This window comes from Equus asinus, chromosome 4 (assembly GCF_041296235.1).
Source record: "Equus asinus isolate D_3611 breed Donkey chromosome 4, EquAss-T2T_v2, whole genome shotgun sequence".
NCBI classification, from domain to species: domain Eukaryota; kingdom Metazoa; phylum Chordata; class Mammalia; order Perissodactyla; family Equidae; genus Equus; species Equus asinus.
In genome coordinates, this window is record NC_091793.1 from 18,405,259 (window position 1) to 18,424,899 (window position 19,641).

The 19,641-nt window shown below is 51.6% G+C and overlaps 1 protein-coding gene across 2 annotated transcripts in view; it reads right to left on the reverse strand.

Moving 5' to 3' along the window:
- Nucleotides 1-11,713: 11,713 nt before the first annotated feature.
- The window catches only part of MPPED1 (metallophosphoesterase domain containing 1), a 79,475-nt gene continuing 71,547 nt past the window's right edge, over nt 11,714-19,641 (reverse strand). For both annotated transcript variants that reach the window (XM_070506758.1, XM_044778184.2), the window contains exons 5-7: nt 18,791-18,906; nt 16,105-16,218; nt 11,714-14,068 (exon numbers count right to left, since the gene is read on the reverse strand). In XM_070506758.1, the coding sequence (XP_070362859.1) occupies nt 13,950-14,068; nt 16,105-16,218; nt 18,791-18,906 (349 nt within the window). In that variant the 3' untranslated portion in view covers nt 11,714-13,949. The remainder of the gene's footprint in view (nt 14,069-16,104; nt 16,219-18,790; nt 18,907-19,641) is intronic.

A 19,641-nucleotide genomic window follows, 5' to 3' on the forward strand; every position in this document is an offset into this window, starting at 1 on the left:
TTCGTGAGCGCCTGCTGGGTGCCTGGAGCCCCTCCTCCATTTCAGGCCCAGGAGTCAAACACAGACCTGCCCCTGGAGCCCCCAAGACAGTAAGCCACCGACAATCAAAAGAGAGGGAGGGGTCAGGGCCCTGATGCGGGGAGCCCTGGGTCGATGGCAGCGTGCAAAGCCCCAGCCCTAAGCTTGAAGCCCGGAGCCAGACCACAAGACAGGATTTCAGCAAGGGGTCGGGAGAGGGGTGGGCTCCACGGCCCTCAGACTCTCAGCCAGGGGGCCATACCATAAGCCTAGATGGGCACACCAGCCCCTCCTCCTTCTCTTTCCGGGGCCTGTATCCATTCAGGTGTCTCAGGTCTGGGCAGCCTTCCCTGAGCCCCACCCAGCTGGGGCAGCATCCTCTGATCCCATGTGTTGGAAGATCTGAGTGCCTGTCTCTCCAGCCCCACGGAGCCCCTCGTCTCAGAACTAATGGTCCCTCTCGTCCCCCCGTGGTGTGTGCATCCCTCTACCTGTGGACCGTGAAGTTCCCGTCTCTGAAGAGGTGATGTCTATTTCCCCCTCCTGAAGCCAAGCTCAGCCACGTGACTTGTTTGGGCCAATGAGCTGTTAGCAAGCATGACACAGCAGAGGCAGGAGAAGCACCTGTGGTCTTGACGCCAAGATGCGGAGACCTGAGAAGAGCATCACGCGCCTGTATGACAGGACAGAATGCAAACAAGTGACTTCTTGAGCCTACCCAAAAGTGGGGGCCACCACAAACAGCTCACTAAGGTCCAGGGGAGACAGGTGCCTGCAGGCAGAAACGCGCCCAAGCATTTGCTGACCCGGGATAGTCACCACCACACACCGCAGGGGCCAGTAAGAGGGTTCAGCTGGAAAATTTTAACAAATTGCTAAAGACCAAATGTGGACTAGCCTAAGAATGTGAAGGTTCCAGGGGCTGCAGACATAGGGGTGTTCGCATCCTCCGGGAGCCGCACGAGGAGCTCACAGAGATGAGGGAGAATCCAGAGAATGCTTCCTCCCTCCCAGCTCCTCCGTGATGCGGGCTGGAAGAGGAGAACAGCAGCCACGGCTGAAACTCTGCCAGAACCCATCTCCCCATCTCTCACAGGGAGCAGAAAGCTTAGTGTGCAGCAGAAGGATGACAGAACGGTAGCCTGCGGGCTCTGGTCCGAACCCAGTGCAGGTGGGGGAACAGAAATGACAATAAAAAGCTCTGTTCCTGGAGGAGAGGCAGAAACCCACACTATCTGCTCTCCATCTGAGGGAGACCGGACCACTTGGGGGTGCTTACAGTGCCAGCACGACTGAGGCTGAATCGGAACCTCAGAGACCCCCACCCCCTCCTCCACCACCACACCGACAATCATGCAATAGGTGACGTGGGGCACAGCTGGGAGAGCCGCAGGAGACACCACCTCTCGAGGGAGCAGCACCGAGGAAGACCCACAGCCAGCTGGAGCAAACTTCAACCTAGTCTGGCTCCTCACGAGGTTCACCCAAGCCCCACACTGAGGCCCCACCGGGAGAAAGGCGTATTCTTCTCTAATCATAAAAATCCTTACCTCGGTGTCTACTGCCTGTACGGTGGCGGTTTGCAAACCACAGCCAGGGGACCCGATAGGGCCTGTGGCCTGTTTGTGTACAGTCCATGAGCCTAGGATGGTTTTTACATGTTTTAAGGGTTGAAGGAGGAGGAGGAAGAGAACAAGCGGAAGAGCAAGAAGAAGAGACTGTGCAGCCTGCAAGCCCGGAGCGGCTTCCTCCTGCCCTCGCACAGGAAAGCCCGCTGGGCCCCGCCAGACGATGCCCACAGCATGGTAAAAAATTATGACCCATAACAAAAGGCAATTTATTTTTTATTTATTTACTTTTTAAAAAAAAGATTGGCACCTGTGCTAATATCTATTGCCAATCTTTTTTTCTTCTTTTTCTTCTTCTCCCCGAAGCCAAAAGGCAATTTAAAAGAACACAGTCTGAAGAGGCAAAGTAATCATCAGAATCAACTCAGATGTGGCACAGATTTTGGAACTATTAGAAAAGAAATTTTAAATAACACATTTATATGTTGAAGCTCTAGTGGAAAAAATAGACAATGCACTCAATCTGATAGGAAATTTCAGCAGAGATGGAAACTGTAAAAAAGAATCAAATGGAAATGTTAGAAACAAAAAGCACAGTAACAGAAATGAAGATCGCCTTTGACAGGCTCCTCGGTAGACTGGACACATCAAGGAAAGAATGAGTGAGCTTGAAGACAGACCAATGGCATGGACCCAAATCGAAATGCAAAGAGAAGAATCATAACAGGCTATCCAAGAGAGGGGCAACAATATAAAATGGTCTAACACACATAGTTGGAGACTGTGAAGAAAGAGAACATAAGGCAGAAGAAATATTTGAATAAATAACGGCTGGGAATGTTTCAAAATTAGTGACAGACACTAAACTACAGAGAAAAGAAGCTCATGGAATCAGGCTAGATTCTCTCTCTCTCTCTGTGTCACAGACACACACACACACCTAGGCATATCATATTCAAACTCCTGAAAAAAAACAAAGAAAAAATCATGAAGACAGAGAAAGAAAGACTTTATGTACAGAGGAGAGAGGAACAAGGATAAGAATTATGACAAAATTCTCATTAGAAACCATGCAATCCAGAAAGCAATGGAGTAACAGATAACAGTGCTGAAAGGAAAAATTGTCAAGCAAAGATTCTGTAACCAGCAAAATATCCTTCAAAAATAAGGAGAAATAAAGAATTTCATAGACACATAAAACCTGAGGGAACCCATTGTCGGCAGACCTACTCTAAAAGAAATGCTAAGGGAAGTTCTACAGGCAGAAGGAACAGAATCAAGTCAGAAATGAAGAGCATCAGAAATGAAATAAAGTTAAAATAAAATCTTTTTATATTTTAAATTGTTCTAGAAGATAACTGTTTAAAGCAACGACTCTAATAATGTATTGTGTGTTTAGACCATTTTTAAAACCACGACAACAATTGCACAAGGGAGGGGAAGGAGGAATTCAGAATGTGCTGTTACAAGGTTATTACACCACATGTGAAGCAGTATGATATTATCTAGAGAGAGACCTGGATTATTTTTAAATGTATTTCTAAACTATAGAGAAACCATTGAAAAATGCATGTTTTAAAATATACTTTTAAAAAGTCAAAACAATAATTCAATAGAGGAGATAAAATGGAACCATAGAGGTGACATCAGCAAAATTGGAAGAGTAAGGGCCTCTGAAAATTCTCTTCTCCAAAAAAGCAACCAGAAAACTGGCAAAAATTGTCAGCATCAACTTTTTCAGAATTCTAGAAATTAACCAAATGTTTCAGGAACTCAAGAAGCATTTCCTCAAGAAAAGCAGCTGAATCTTATCAGGAAGAGCAAGTTTAGCAACGTTTTAACTTGCCGTAGTCCGTCAGCCACTCTCCAGCCCCCAGTAGCCTTCAACGATAACAGCCTGCATTCTCAGTGCAGATTAGCAGCCTCTACAGAGAGCAGAACAGGGCTGGAGCATTTTCAGAGCCTCACTCCCAAAGAATTATCTTTATTTGAGCTGCCTGCGGATCCCCTGGAAGACCTCACTTACAAGACTGTTTGCATTTGAACTGACCGAGAAACAGCTCAGGTACAAAAAACCCTTTCCTCAGAGTAGGGGGGGACATTTGTCCAAAACAATTACGAGCAAGTGTCTTAACTTTGTGGCTGCTTGAGACAGTGGGTAACAGTTGGGGCGACCAATAGACTACACAGAAAGCTTAAAAGGAAAACCTGGGGAATGAGATGTTCACAGAGGCTTTGAAAAGTTCCTAAAATATTCCTTGGAATCTAGAAGGCCATGTATGTGTGTAGGGCTGGGCACATGCCCAGGGATGTGCGCATGCTCAGATTAGACATGAGAAGGCCCTAAGCTCTCACCTCTGGCTGACCATAAGACCCCACACAAGCAGGGGATGATGACTAAGGCAGAGTGGTCAACTCCTGGCTGAGTGTTGAGGGCATGCCTCAGCGTGCACACAGAGCTCATCAGCATAGAGGGGGATTTGTTGGCTTCAAGTGTTTAAGGAATCTCTGTCTAGTCAGAAGCTGACCACTAAGCTAACTGAGAAGAGAGTTCAGTGGCCACATGTGACAAAGAATACAGACTTTACAGAATTAGTTCAGAAAGTCATGAAACAAACAGCAACAACTATAACAAGCAGCAATAACAACAAACTTTTGGAATCTATTTTCAAAGTTGCCGTGTTATGTTATTTCAAATGTCCAGTGTTTAACAAAAAATTACAAGACATGCAAAGAAGCAAGACAGTGTGGCCCATACACAGGGGAGAAAATTAATCAATAAAGACTGTCACCGAGGAAGCTCAGATGTTGAAGGTAGTGGACAAAAACTTTAAATCAGCTATTTCAAATATATTCAAATGGCTAAAGGAACCCGTGTCTAAAGAGCAACAGGAAAGTATAAGAACAATGCCTCACCAAATAGAAGATATTAAAAGTATTAAATTAAGAGATTGAAAGTATTAAAAAGAACCAAATAGCAATTCTGGAGTTTGAAAAGTATAACTGAAATTAAAAATTCACCAGAGAGGCTTAACAGCAGATTTGAGGATGCAGAAGAAAGAATCAGAAAACTTGAAGATAAGTGACTTGAGATTCTCCAGTCTGAAGAACAGAAAGAAAAAATAAGGAAAAACGAACAGAGCCTGAGAGCCCTGTGGAGCACCATCAAGTGTACCAGCATCCACACAGTGAGAGTCCCAGCGGGAGGGGAGAAAGGGAACGGGCAGAAAGGATATTGGGGAAACTATGGCCAAAAACTTCCCAAATTTGAAGCAAACCATGGATCTACATATCTGAGAAGTTCCATGAACTCCCAGGGGGATGAACTCTCAAAGAGATGCACGCCCAGATCTAGCGCATGAAACGTGCATTCGTCTCAACAAATGCGGAGAAAGCATTTGACAAAATTCACCATTAATTCATAAGAAAAACTCTTAGCAAACTAAGAACAGAAGGGAACTTTCTTTCTTTTTTTTTCTGTATTGATAATAACTTGTTTAATATAACATTAGAAAGCACATTACGAGTGGTAGGCTAATGCAGAAACTTGAAATCTGTTTTTCTGTTTGTTTGTTTCTTTTGTTTTTTGCATCCCAACTCTGAGGCCGTTTGGTTAGACCATGGGTCATTTATTTTAGAGTAGAACACATCTTTTCCATAATCCTCTTCAAAGCATTGTTGACTTCCTGGTTCCTCAGGCTGTATATTAAAGGATTTAGCATGGGAATTACCACAATATAGAAAACAAGCAATTTTGTTAGTTTGCAGAGAATGGCTTGTTGTTGTTGTTTTTTAAGTTAATTTTTATTGAGATTATGATAGTTTACAATCTTGTGAAATTTCAGTTGTACATTATTGTTTGCCAGTCATGTTGTAGGTGCACCACTTCACCCTTTGTGCCCACCCCCCACCCCACCTTTCCCCTGGTAGCCACTAATCTGTTCTCTTTGTCCACATGTTTGAATTCCTCATATGAGTGGAGTCATACAGAGATTGTCCTTCTCTATCTGGCTTATTTCATTTAACAGAATTCCCTCAAGGTCCATCCATGTTGTTGTGAGTGGGAACTTTCTTAACTAAATAAAAGACATTTACAGAAGCTACAGCTACCATTATAGTGAATGGCGAGGGAGTGGATGTTTCCCCCAAGATCAGGAGCGGGGCGAGGGTGTTCTCTCTCATTCCTTTCACTCAGCATCCTACTGAAAGTCCTAGTCAGTGCAACAAGGCAAGAAAAACCCAAAGGAAAAATGAAAATGGAAAGGAAGAAATAAAGTTGTCTCTATTTGCAGAAGACATGGTTGTCTACATAAGAAATTCAAAAAAAAAAACCACCAAAAGCTGACTAAGCTAACTAAGGGAGGTACAAGGTCAGTATACAAAAGTGAATCATACGCCTATGTTCCCACAGTGAGCAACTGGAATGTGAAGTTTAAGAAACAATACTATTTATATAGCCCCCCAATGAAGTACTTAGGCATAAATCTAACAAAATATGTAGAGGCTCTGTATGATGAAAACTGCCAAGCATGGATGAAAAAAATGAAAGATCTAAATAAATGGAGAGAGGAGCGGTTGTCATGAATTGTGAGGGTCAACGTTGTTAAGTATCACTTCCCTCCAGCTTGATCTATAGATTCTATGCGATCCCAGTCAAAATCTCAGCTAAATTTACTTTGCATGTCAAACAAGTTAATTCAAAAATGTATATGGAGGGGCCGGCCCCGTGGCCGAGTGGTTAAGTTTTCGCTCTCCGCTTCGTCAGCCCAGGGTTTCACCGGTTCCGATCCTGGGCACGGACATGGCACCACTCATCAAGCCATGCTGAGGTGGCATCCCACATGCCACAACTAAAAATACACAACTATGTACTCGAGGGGCTTTGGGAGAAAAAGGAAAAATTTTAAAAATTAAAAAAAAATGTATATGGAAAGAGAAAGGAACTACAGTAACCAAAACAATTCTGGAAAAGAACAAAATTGAAGGATTCATACTGCCCAATTTCAAGATTTACCCGTAAAGTTATGCTAGTAATCAAGAGAGTGTGATATTGGCAAAAGGACAGACATATAGGTCAAAACAGAGAGCCCGGAAATATACGCACACAAATAAGTTCGACTGATCTTTGGTGAGTGTGCAAAGGCAATTCGATGGAGAAATAGTGTCCACGTGCAAAACACGAGGTCCGACACATACTCCACACGTTATGTAAAAACTAACTCAAAATGTGTTACAGATCTAAATGTCAAACTGTAAAACTTCTACAAGAAAGCAACAGGGAAAATCTGCACGTCCGTGGGTTTGACAATGAGTTTTTAGGTACTACACCCAAAGCACAATCTATAACAGAAAAAAACTGATAAATTGGACTTTAGCAAAATTAAAAACTTTTGCTCTGAGAAACCATTAAGAGAATGAAAAGACGATTCACAGACTGGCAGAAGAGATCTGCAAACTACGTCTTCAATTAAAGACTTGCATCCAGAGCGTAAAGAACTCTTAAAACTTGGAAACAAACAACCTAGTTTTTAAGGAAGGAGACAAAAGAGCTGAACAGACACTTCACAAAAGAATATATGTGAATGGCAAATAAGCATATGAAAAGATGTCACCATCATTAGTCATTAGGGAAGTGAAAATTAAAACCACAGTGAAATACAACACACACCTATTCAAATGAGTAAAAATTTTTACATTGACAATACCAGATTCTGACGAGGATGCGGACCAAGAGTACTCATTCATTGCCTGTAGGATTGCAAACGTACAGCCGTTTTGGAAAAAAGTGTGATTAAAAAGGGCGCAAACAAGGGAATTTTCCGCTGATGAAACTGTTCCCTACGTTACTGGTATGGTGGGTGCGTGACGCTGCGTTTGTCAAAACCCACAGAAGTGTACGCTACAAAGAGTGAACGTTACTGTGTGCAAATTTAAAACAATCAACCAGGATGTCAGGGACTCTTGGGATGGAATGCAGACTGGGACAAAAAAATCTGATTGTATTGCAAATGTCTGACACAAGCTCGCTGAGTTGGGTGGGGGGAAGGAGCTGACCGATTTAACCTCGGAAAACACAGTTTTGACTGTAAAGTTAAAGACAAAAAGGATTGCATCCGATCAGTGTACTCTAGCTAGGAACTATGTTTCTTACCAGGATACAGATCAGCAATTGTGAAACTACTTTCTAGGTAAAGAGTGAACCAATGCCTAGGTAGATCGCAGATATGGGAGCCAGGCGTCTCACTTTCAGAGAAAAGTTACCAATAAGCCAGGTGGAAAGGCAAGAGTAGGTTCTGCATTGCTGGGTTAGAGTCAGGGACTGGGTGTCGCTCAGCGTGAGCTAATGCTTTTTTAAGACGAATGATGGGTGAGTAGATGGATGGACGCACGGTTGGATGGATGGGTGGGTGGATGTAGAGATGGGACAGGTAGGTGCATGTGAATGGAATAGTGTGCGGCGGGTATTTCCTAGCTCTGGCCACCGCTAGGCCTGGATGTATTGATAGCCCAGGAGCAACTAGCACGTCGGCCACCCAGACCTCAGTTTCTAAATAAAAGGGGCTAGAACTCTCTGGAGAGATGGATGATTCTAGGGCCGGGGCAAGGAAAATAAGAGATGAGCCTGGAACACCTGACAGTGCCAGAGAGTAAGGAAATCAAACAAACAAACAAACAAAAGATAGAAATATGTCAAAAGAATACAGGAGCCAACTTGAAAGAACTCCCAACAATGGTCAAAGTTAGAACGATTGGAGCCACAAAACATAATGATAGCATTAGATTATAACCTAAAGAATAAAATAAATAGTCCCGAGTCCATGCTGATAAAAATAAGTAAATGGCAGAGAAGAGACAAATCTTCCTTAACGATTCCTAGTGAGAAATGTGGGAGGAAAGAAGAAACAGAAAAGCACCGTGAGACCACAGTCATCACTGCTCCAGGCAGCGTCCACAGACGGACGCTAAAATGAGTGGGCAAAACTTCAAGGAGCCACAGGACATTTGCACAGCCTCCGAATATGGCCCACAAATATTTATTAGTCAATGGGATTTTAGTGTATGTCCACGAAATCTGTAACGCTCCTCTCTCCAGGAGGGGACTTCCTTCCCTCTCCTTGAGTATGAGCCGGACTAGGGACTCGCTTCTAACAAATCAAGTGTGGAAGAGGAAAACTGGTGTCTTTACAGTGGGGAAACCTGGCAGACAGCACCTTAACCACGTGTCAGGATTAACATCACCAGCGATGCAGCACGGCGGTATCATGTGACCCTGACACGCCACCTCGAGAAGGACACATTGCCTCTGCGCTGCTCTTCTCACCAGACACAACCCCAGACCAATCGTGAGGAAACATCAGACTAGCACAACCTGAGGGACTTTCTACAAAACACTCAGCCAGTATTCTTCAAAACTTCGTGACAAGTGAGGGCAGACTGAGAAACTGTCACAGATGCAGGAGACTGAGGGGTGTGACGAGCAAACAGCGTGACACTATCTGGATTCGGGAACAGAGGACGTCGGCCAAAACCTGCCGAAATCCACAGAGGCTGCCGTTTGCTAGTGTCCTGCTGATGCTAATCTCAGTTTTGATAAATGTTCCGTGGCTATATAAGGTGCTAACATTAGGGGAACTGGTTGAAGGGTTTAGAGGAACCCTCTGGACTCTCTTACACTTCTTCTGTAAATCTAAAATGATTTCAAAATATAAAGTTTTTTTTAAAATGGAGAAATCATATCCTGTTGTTCAGGGCCCTGCCAAGTTCCTTCCTCCAGGAAGCTCTCCGTGATCTCCCCTGTACACGGGGTTTGCTCTTCCTCACGGCCCTCAGGCCTGGCCCCATCTGCCACTCACTGAGCCAAGCACGTGGGACCTGATGGGCTCAGCTTCTTTCCTGGGGTCTGAGGAGCCTGCCAGGGGACATTGTGAGCTTCCAGACAGCGGGGCCTGACTCCCATGTCTTGGAGATCTTCACAGTCTGTGTCTTCAGTGGGACGGTGGGACTGAGGGCCCCCTGGGGTGTCGAAGGGCTTCTGTGACAAGACTGCCAGCTGGCCAAACCGGTTTGGGCCCACGTGGGCGCTGTGGGTGGCATCAGGGGAGAGCGCTGGCCCACAGAGCAGTCACCTCCACTAGTTCATTCAGGGCGCCGGGCAGGGGTCTCCGGGAGGAAAAGGCCTGGGTATTTGCTCCCGTGGGGGATCGAGGACCAGCTCCGTGGAAGCCAAATAGCATGAAAGAGCAGCTGGGGGCGGGGCCCCGCGAGTGAGCTGACCGCAGGCCGAGGGCGGGGAGGGAGCTTGCTGGCTTGACCCACTGGACTCCCACGGGCTAGCGGAGGGTGATCTGGGACCCCGGCCTGTATCACCCCTCATGCCACGGGGACGCCTAGGGAAGGACGGCTGTGGGTGTGTGCACCCTGAGCACCGAACCACCGAGAGCGAGGGCACCAGGCCCCCCGGCACGTTTGCTGAGGGACCCCTTCACCTCGGTGCAAACCCCAGACAAATCAGAGCCTGTCTACACGGAAGGCAGCAGGAGCGGGGGGCTCCACAGCTGCTGCGTCTCAGCAGATCGTCGGGTGCACTGCAGCAGAGCCTGCAACGTGGCAGCACTACCAGAGGTGGCAGCAGCCACACAGGGTCCCTGCACCTGCCCGGGAGCCCTGCTTGGGCCCACACTGGCGGAGGGCGGTAGCCAAGATGCCTCCGGTGGAGCAGCAGCTCCTCGTGCCCACAGATGGGGAGCTGAGGCCCAGGACAGGTGATCATAGGCCCCTGACGGACGGGGAGCAGAGGCTCAGGATGGGTGGTCATGGGCACCTGGGAGGCTCTGGTGGAGGGGAATTCTGGGAGGGGCAGTCTGGGGACAGGAGAGGATCATGGAGAGGCTGACTCCCTCACGGTCTGCCCCGGGCTGCTCCTCCTGCCCTCCGCACGCCCCTCTGGAAGGCCTACAGCTCTGTGGCTTTGGTTATGACTCACTAATGCAGGTCTCCAGGGAGGCTCCTCCCCTCCAGCTCCATTTATCCCCCTGGCCACTGGCCACTTCCCCCTGCATATCCCAAGGGCACCTCCAGCTCACGAGTCCCAAATGGAACTCAACATCCCTCCTCAAACCTGTTCTTCCGGCTCCCATGCTCCCACTCTGTGACTGGCTGCCAGTGTCCGTTGTCATCCTTGGCTCTCCCTCCCCCTCGTCCCCACATCCATCCCTCATCCTAGCTCCTAAATCTATCACCACCACCACCACCACCACCTCCCTAGTCCAAGCCAGGCCCAGGGGAGATGCTTAGTGAGTGTTTGTGGATGGATGAATGGATGAATGGGTAGGTGAGTGGATGGGTGGATGGATGGATGGATGGGTCAATGGGTAGGTGAGTGGATGGGTGGATGGATGGATGGATGGGTCAATGGGTAGGTGAGTGGATGGGTGGATGGATGGATGGATGGGTCAATGGGTAGGTGAGTGGATGGGTGGATGGATGGATGGATGGGTCAATGGGTAGGTGAGTGGATGGGTGGATGGATGGATGGATGGGTCAATGGGTAGGTGAGTGGATGGGTGGATGGATGGATGGATGGGTCAATGGGTAGGTGAGTGGATGGGTGGATGGATAGAGGAGTCAGTGGGTAGGTGGGTGGATGGATGGATTGGGTCTCTGGGTAGGTGAGTGGATGGATGATGGATGGATGGATGGATGATGGATGAAAATGGCAGAACTTTTGCAGCTTAGGGAGCTGTAAGACTAGAGTCTTTACACCTGCCAGTGCTTTTCTTGGGCAACACCTGAACCCTTAGTTTGACAGGGGCTGGGTTGAACATGCTGCTTTCAGGAAGAGTCCAGAGCTAAGGCCATCCTGAGTGCTCTGTTTTGGAGAACCAGGCGGTTGACACATTTGAAGATGATAATGCACAGAACTGCCCATGCCAACCACCTCTACGACCTCCTCACCCTCGGGGAAGCTGGAGCAAGCACAGGGACGTCAGTCACTGCCACATGGAAGGTCTTCGGCCTCTGAACTCTGTCCAGGACTCAGAACTCAGCAGAAGGACCCCACTCCTCCCACGTGCCCCACACGACATCCAGAGACAAGCACAGGAAGAGGCGCTGCACGGACTTCTTCTTTTTACAAAGACTTTATTGTCTGACATGCTTGACAAAAAAAATTACAGCCACAATCAAGTTATGCCAAAATGATTGAGGAGCACGCCATCATCTTTCATACCTCGAGGACTTTTAATGAATTTTCTCTTAAAGTAACAGCTGCCTTCATAACTTTTCTTTTCCACATAAAAATACACCATATTCTGAAGATACCTTGGGAAAAAAAATTTAAGTTTATAGTTCTTGGTCCGCATAGAAATTCAGTAGAGGCGACTGAAAGAGCCGTGTATTTTCTCCACCCCGTGCATGCGCACACACGTCCTGCATCTGAGGCATCCCCAGGGACTAGAAATATCCTCGGCCACCAGGAACCACTTGGGCCAAACGGGATTCCTGGAGCCCGGCCCCCACAGAGCGAAGCTGGCCATGGCCAACGCGGTGTTCCCGCCAGGCTCCCTGGACACTGCCGCTCACCCCACCGGGAGCCCCATTCGAGTAGGAAGAAATCACGATCTCCCAGGATACCGGAGGGCTGGGCTCAGGGGGACAGGATCCCTCAGCCCTCCAGGGGCTCTCTATGAGAAACGAACCTTAAGAAAAACAAAAGAGCCTTGGACCATGCATTGCCTTGTAGGGACGGAGCTTTGGGTGGTGGCAAAGCAAGGACTATGAAGTCAGAGATGGAGGTTCAAATCCTGCCTCTGCCCTTTTTGTGCTGTGCAGCTTCAGGCAAGTTACCTCACCTCTCTGATCTCAGCCTCCTCATCTCTAAAATGGGGCCAACAGTCTCCACCTTGCAGGACTGCCTGAGGATGAAATGCGATGGTATCTGCGGAGGGCACATTAAATGCTGGTTCCCAGGGCTAGGACTAGGGTGCGGCAAGTGAGGTCCCTCCTCTCGGGCGCACAATTTAAGGGGCTGTCCAAAAAATCAGCAATCAAGATGAACGATACTATTTTAATGTAATGTTTTTAAAAATCAAAATTGATGCAGAAAAAACCCATGATGAACAAAAGACCAGAATTTTAAATGAAGACGGAATCTGACCCTGCACGTGCCGACGCTGCCGCCCGTGCCTCACCCTCCTCAGGCCCTGCTGGTTCCCTCTCCCTCAGAGATGCAGCCCAAGCCCCCTGGTCCTAATTTAAAGGAGAAAAAGAAGTGCCCTGGGTGGAGCGGCGGGAGCCCATGGCCCACTCTGTCACTGTGTCCCCCTCCGGTTAACGGGGCGGCTGGTACTGGGGCAAGAGCGACTGGGGACCACTCAGCCTTCCTCAGCTGTGGACGCGCCAGACAGACCCCAAAGGTGCAAGGAAATCGCACGGAGGGCCGGAACTCACTCGAGGACAGTAATGAGAAACACAGGGTCCACTTCATTAAATTAAGGGGGCGCGTGTATGCACGTGTGTGTGTGCACACCCGCATGGGGGCAGACACGTGGCAGGGCCGCCTCGGGCTGCGGACCCTCCGGGCTGTTGAGTTCTGCAGAGCAGTGCAGCCCCCACCGGGCGAGGGGTCGAGCATGACTTGGGAAGCCCCCAGCCGGTCCTGGGCACTCAAATGGCTCATTCTGTAGAACCCACCCCCCAAACCCAGGCTCTGAGTGCTGTCGGGGATGCTCAGGCCATTGTTCAAGTCAGCGAAAATGCCCACAGGAAGAAAACGGGGGGGCGACAGCCTGTCGGCCTGGCCAGGTGCAGTCCGAATTCCTGAGATGTCCCTGACCGCTCCCTCAGAGGGCCCTGGCCGTGAGGCGGGCCCGTCTCCTCTCCAGTCTGGGCAGAGAGGAAGGTCCCTCCAGCCTACGGAAGCTCCCACCAACCCCCCAGCCCTGGGTCTTGCAGCCACACAGACCCTCAGTTAGAGGCAGATTTCGTGCAAGAACTTGCAAAATCTGCCCAGGAGCAGGGGCTCCCCACACCCACGACGGTGTCCACTGGAAGGAGGAAGACAGTCTCTTCCCCAGCAGGACCGGGCCGCGAGCTGGGCAGGTCCTCTAGTGAGGGACGCACGGAAGGTACACGCAGAAAACAGGGATGAGCACAGAACCCGACAGGGACCTACGGGGTCCCCACTCCCGGCGACACGAGGCTGAAGAGTCAGAGGTGATCTTCATTCCAAGGCCTCAACCCGTCTGCTGGGCTGGTCCCCACACCGGATGGGGGGTCTGCATGGAAGGAAGGTGGCTGTGGTCCGTGCTCTCGGCCAGGCATATGGAGCTGCTGTGGGCGGGCAGGGCTGGGGCACAGGGCCAGTCAGGAGTTCCGGGGTGTGGGGAGGTCGATGACTATGGGCGGATTCACGGGCTGGTAGTTCACGGTGCACACGGACGCGTTCACGTAGGTGGTCGTCCCGTCTGCCATGACACCATATCCTGGAAAGTAAGCACACACCCGTCATGGCCGAGAGGTAAGGCCAGGAGCCCAGGCAGTGGGGGAGGTCTGGTGGGTGTGGTAGTCAGAGGGCACTCAGCCACAATGGACCGAATGTGTCTCCAGCAAGCTACTGAAACTCTTCGTCTAAAATAGGGATGATAATGAGAGATGCTCTTCCCAGGGCTGCTGTGAGGATCAAATGAGATAAAATCCACATACAGTGTTCAGCCCAGTGCCTAGAAAGCACACAGTGAGACATCATCATTAACATTCATCATCACCATCATCCTCGTTACCATCACTACCACCATCATCATCATCATTGCCAACAGCAGCAGCAGAAGCACCATCATCGCCGTCGCCATCTTCATCACCATTATCTTTACCACCACCACCACCACCAGCATCACCACCACTGTCATCGTCACCCTCATTATTATCATATCATCACTACCACCATCATTATCATCATCACCACTGTCATCACCATTATTATCATCTCCATCATCACCATTACCATCATCATTGTCATCATCACCATCATCACTATCATCATCACTATCATCGTCATTGTCACCATCACCCATCATCAGCACCATCAACACCATCATCATCATCAACATCATCATCGTCATGTACTTTCTTCTCTTAACCTCTGCCCCCACCGTACCCTCTTCCCACCATGTCTCCTCGTTAAGATCCTCCTCATCCTTCAGCTCAGATCATCTCCAAACCAGAAGGGACACCTCCTCTCCCCTGTGCAGCGTACCGATTCTCTAGAGCCCTAGTTTGCCTGGAGAGTTGAGCAGAGGTGTGGTTTGGATCACACATGACCTCGGATCTGATGGCACCACATGCCCGTAGTAGGGCTGCAGAAAATGACAGCCATTATCATTATCCCATGGCAGACGAGTTGTCCATCAACCCCAGGACCTCTCGGATTCTGCCTCGGATGGCTCGTCTGCTGCCCAGAAGTCTGGGAGGCCCTCGGGGCCAGGAGAGGCCCGACCACTCCCGCCCCTTGACAACACCCTGCAGAGGGAGCAGTCTGAGCTGGAAAACGATCAGATGTGGACCAGGCACATGTGAGGCCCAGGGGCCCTGGCCCAACCCAGATGGAGGCTCCGAAGGCCGGGAGACCATTCTAGGGGAGAACACTTCGGTCCCCAGGCCCCACGGGAGCCCATGTGCTTCCAGGCAGGAGGGCTGGGGTAAGGAAGCCTTGGGCAGGTGGGGTAAAGCCTTGCAAGGAGCGAAAGGAGGGGCCTGCGCAGCTGGTGAAATCAGGCTGCGGAGAGGCCGTCTGAGGTCTAATGAGGAAAATCCCGTGTGCAGTGACGGGCCAGGTGCAGTGTGGGCAGTCTGGACTGGAGCCACCAGCACCCGCCACCACCAGCTGCCCTGCCCACTGTCCCGTGAGGTGAAGTGGACATCCCCCATCTCTCCAATGATGTGGTCCCAGCCCCCAGGACAGGCCAGAATGCCATGTCTGTGAGCGTGTGTGGTTGGAGTTAGGGGGGCGCTGCCACCAGAGCATCTCAGGAAGGCAGGCAGCCCTCCATATTTATTAAGCACCTACTGTATGCCAGGTGCTTAATAATGTAAGGGATGTAAGTGACAAGACTGGGCCACCAGCCTTAAGGAACTCACAGTGTGCCTGCCAATTCTAATGCATCCTCCACGTCACGTCCAAAAGGCCCCTCCTTTCAAAAGCCCCCTGCCCGTCTCCTGAAGACTTCCCAGGCTGGAGGCATGACAGAGTCACGGGGCTCCGAGGAAGTAAGACTCACCCCTAAGTCTTGCCAGACTTTGGTCCGTCCTCCTGTTATTAAACGTTTCAGCAACAGCTGACTGAGAGCCAATGTGGGCGAGGCCTTTAGAGAGGGTACGTTAGAAATGGACTACCGCCCTCCGCTGAGAGATCCAGCTGGAGGCCACTGGGTTGAAGGGAGGCGAGACGGCCCCTCTGAGGGGCCAGTGAGGAGCCCCCCGTGTATGAGGACCCCCTCTCACACCCTCCCAACCCCCCACTGACCTTCATGGATGTGGCCGAAGACATGCAGCCGCGGCTGGACACGCCTCTGCACCGTGTTGAGCAGCTCCACGCAGCCCACCCGCTGCATCTTCTTGGGGACCCAGTCTAGGAAGCCTGTGCGGGGGACAGTAAGAGGGCAATGACGGGGTCCGGGCAGGCCCAGCCCCCAGCCCCTCGGACCACAGGTGGCAGCTTGTGCCGTCTCGGAGACACAGGGGTCCTGGACTCACAGGCCTGGACGTAGCTCCCCCCCACATCCCAGCAAGCTCCCCCCAACCCCGCCCCGCACCAGCCTCCAGGGAGGGAGAGCCGGGACCTCGCGGCCTCACGCTCCTCTGCAGGGCCGCACAGGGAGCCACGCTCGTGAGAGCCCAGAGTGGGCCAGACACGTGGGGTGGGGGTGCCAGACAACTGTGAGTCCCTAGGCCATTCGTGCTGACAGTGGCCTCCAGGGGAGCCTCCACCCACAGCAGAGATAAGTGAACGGAGGCCGGAGAGGGACAGGGGAGGACGGAGGGCACCCAAGTGGCCGGCGGGAAAGTGGAGCCTGGGAGCAAGATTTTCATGTTGGAAACTCTCTAAACATCACAAAATCATGAAAACGAACTTCACTCGCTGCAGCGTGGCTCACGCCCGCGTCTGGGTCTGCTCCCCGGCAGCCTCCCCGAGCCGCCCGTATGGCGGCTGCTTATTATCCTCGCACGGCTTCACAAACGGAGAGCAACTGATGGCTCCATGGGAGCCCCGAGGGCTCGTCTGGGCCCCTCTCTGTTTGGGTGGGCGGGACAGGTGTCTGCAACTGCTGGGAGGGGAAGGGGCCCTTCGACTGGAAGATTCAGGTGGCTAACAGGAGACGTGGACTTAGAGATGTGGGGGGCAAGGACAAGAGGAGGGTAGCGGGCAGGGAACAGGCAGGGGCAGATGGTGGTGTGTAAGTCCCAGGCTCTGCTACCTACTGGCTTTGTGACCTTGGACAAGTCACTTAACGTCTCTGTGCCTCAATCGACAATTCATCCAACAACTGGGCTGGGCTGGGCTGAGTACACGGGCATCCCCAAAACAGGAGCTGTGTGTTGTGCGTGTAGCGGGCGTGGTGGGGCACCCAGAGAACAGCAACCCCAAAGATGCTGTTTGCAGGAATGCATGGAGGGGAGGAAAGGAGGGAAGCAAGCAAGCGGGGGGGGGGGGGGGGCCGGGGGAGGGAGGAAACAAAAACCTGGCCCCACAGTCTCACTCTAAGTGAGCGATGACGTTGAATGTTGAAGGGAGCTCCTCCAGCGGGCAGGAGGCTGCAGGTGGGATAGCAGACCTGGGGACGATCCCGCTGTGTCACCCTCAGGGCTCCCTCTGCTTGGAAATGGGGGTAGGGAAGCCTTCCTTTCAGCATTCTGTGACAGTGGAGGGGGGCGCCGGAGGACACTGGCTGGGCGTGTGGCACACAGTAGGTACTCAGGGCAGGTTCTCCCGCCACAGGTGTGTGAGTGAATGACTCTCAAGCTGCGCTGGGCCTCACACTCTCGCCCCTCCCTTCCCTGCTCTCCAGCCCCGACTCAGAGGTCCCCTCTTCCACAAGCCTCTCCAGGCCTCCTCTGACAGCCTCTCCTCCTCGAGCATGTCCCGCTGGGCTTGGCCATCCTGTGCCCCTTGACCCGGCAGCCGGTGAGCCCGGAGGCAAGCACTGCGTCAGGTGAGCCCCTGGTCCAGCATCACCCAGCCCCAGACTGGCCCCAAGCACCGAGGTGACAGCAGGTTCGGCGGAGGCTGTAGTGGGAGGAAGAGGCTGGTCTGGGCCAGACTGCTGGGGGCTGGACTTCATTCTAAGGCCTGAGGGAGCCACGAAAGGTTATAGAGAGATGGCATGGCATAACTGACGATTCAGAGGGCTCCTTCCTACTGAGGGGAGGGCAGTGGGCTGAGGAGTAAGACCCAGGGCTAGGGGACCAGTGAGGAGGTCACAGTGGTCACCAGAGAGACAGAAGACAGTGGCCTGGACCGAGGTGGGGACAGCAGCGTGGAGAGGAGAGGAAGGAGCTGGGACACAGTTTGAAGGCAGAGTAGATGGATGTGCTGATGGACAGGAAGTGGGGTGTGAGGGAAGAGGGAACAGAGGATTGAGCAAACCCCCAGAGGGGCCAGCCAGCGGGGGCCCTGGAGGTGGCGAGTGGTGACATCAGCTTGGACCAGCGAGGAGGCAGTGGGGGCAGGAGGAAAGCTGCCAGGTGTGGAATCCGCAGGCCCGGGGGACTGTTGGAATGGGTGGGGTAAGGGGTACAGAGAGGGAGCCTGGTGACAGTGACCTTGGTGGTGGCCAGCACCCAGGACTCAGGTCTGGAGAGCCCAGGGCCAGCCCTGCCTCTGACCCCCTGAGCTCCGGTGCACCTTGTGTAAAGCGGGCAACTGACTCTGACTTCCCCGCGTGGCTGTGATGCATCCACGAGGTAACAAGGCGAGCCCCCAGCACACAGTGGGTGTTCAGGAAGCAAGGGGACAACGAGACGACTTGTCCTCGATGGCCCTGCAAGCCAGGCTCAGAACAGAGCCTGTCCCGGGCTCCTCTCCACAGGCCAGGCTGACCTCAGTGCCAGGCCAGGCAGCCCCCACCCCCAGCCCCGCACCCCCCGCGTTCTCCCCCAGACCAGGCAGGCCTGCGGGGCCCGGCCAGCCGAGGCAGCCAGCCAACTCTTACCCAGGGGCGGCCCATGGGTTATCAGGATGTCCACGCCTTCGGGGATGAGGTTCCACTTCTCCAGCAGCGCTTGGCCTCGCGGGAGGTTAAAGCCCCAGCCGTAAAACCAGGGCTGCCTGTTGGGGAAGAGCAGGTGGTTCAGAGACGGCCGCCGAGAGGGCAGGTCAGGCCCAGGCAGAGGAACAGGCCACAGGCCAAACGGCCTCAGGACCGGCTTGACACCTGGCAACTCCATCACGGGAAAGCTGCAATGGGCCCGACTCGGCCAGAATACTGACCAGTTAGCGGGCTCTGGGGCATCACCGGCAGTCTCTTCCCTTCTTCCTCCTGCTTAACCACAGTTTCTGATTTCCTATGATGAACAAGTATTATTTATGTAATTTAAAAAAGTGGAAGTTAAAAAAAATCAGCTTCTGCTATGGGGCCGGCCCAGGGGCGTAGTGGTTAAGTTTGCATGCTCCACTTCAGTGGACCAGGTTTCACCAGTGTGGATCCTGGGTGTGGACCCACACACCACTCATTAAACCATGCTGTGGCGGCATCCCACATACAAAATGGAGGAAGACTGGCACAGATGTTAGCTCAAGGCCAATCTTCCTCACCAAAAGATAAATAAATAAAAATAAAAAACAAATAAATCAGCTTCTGCCATAGGCCTTTCTTGCTCCAAGCCCTTCTAAGGAAACCAGAGAGAAGAACATTCTCGCCTGCCTGCACTGTGGGAGATGCTCCTCCGTCCTCCCTCCCACAGCTGGGGCAGGTGAAGCCCCAACCAAGAGAGAAGGGGTTCCAGGTGGGGGCGGCTCAGGCCAGCTTCCACCGGAAGCTCCCCAGACTCCGGAGGGCTCCAT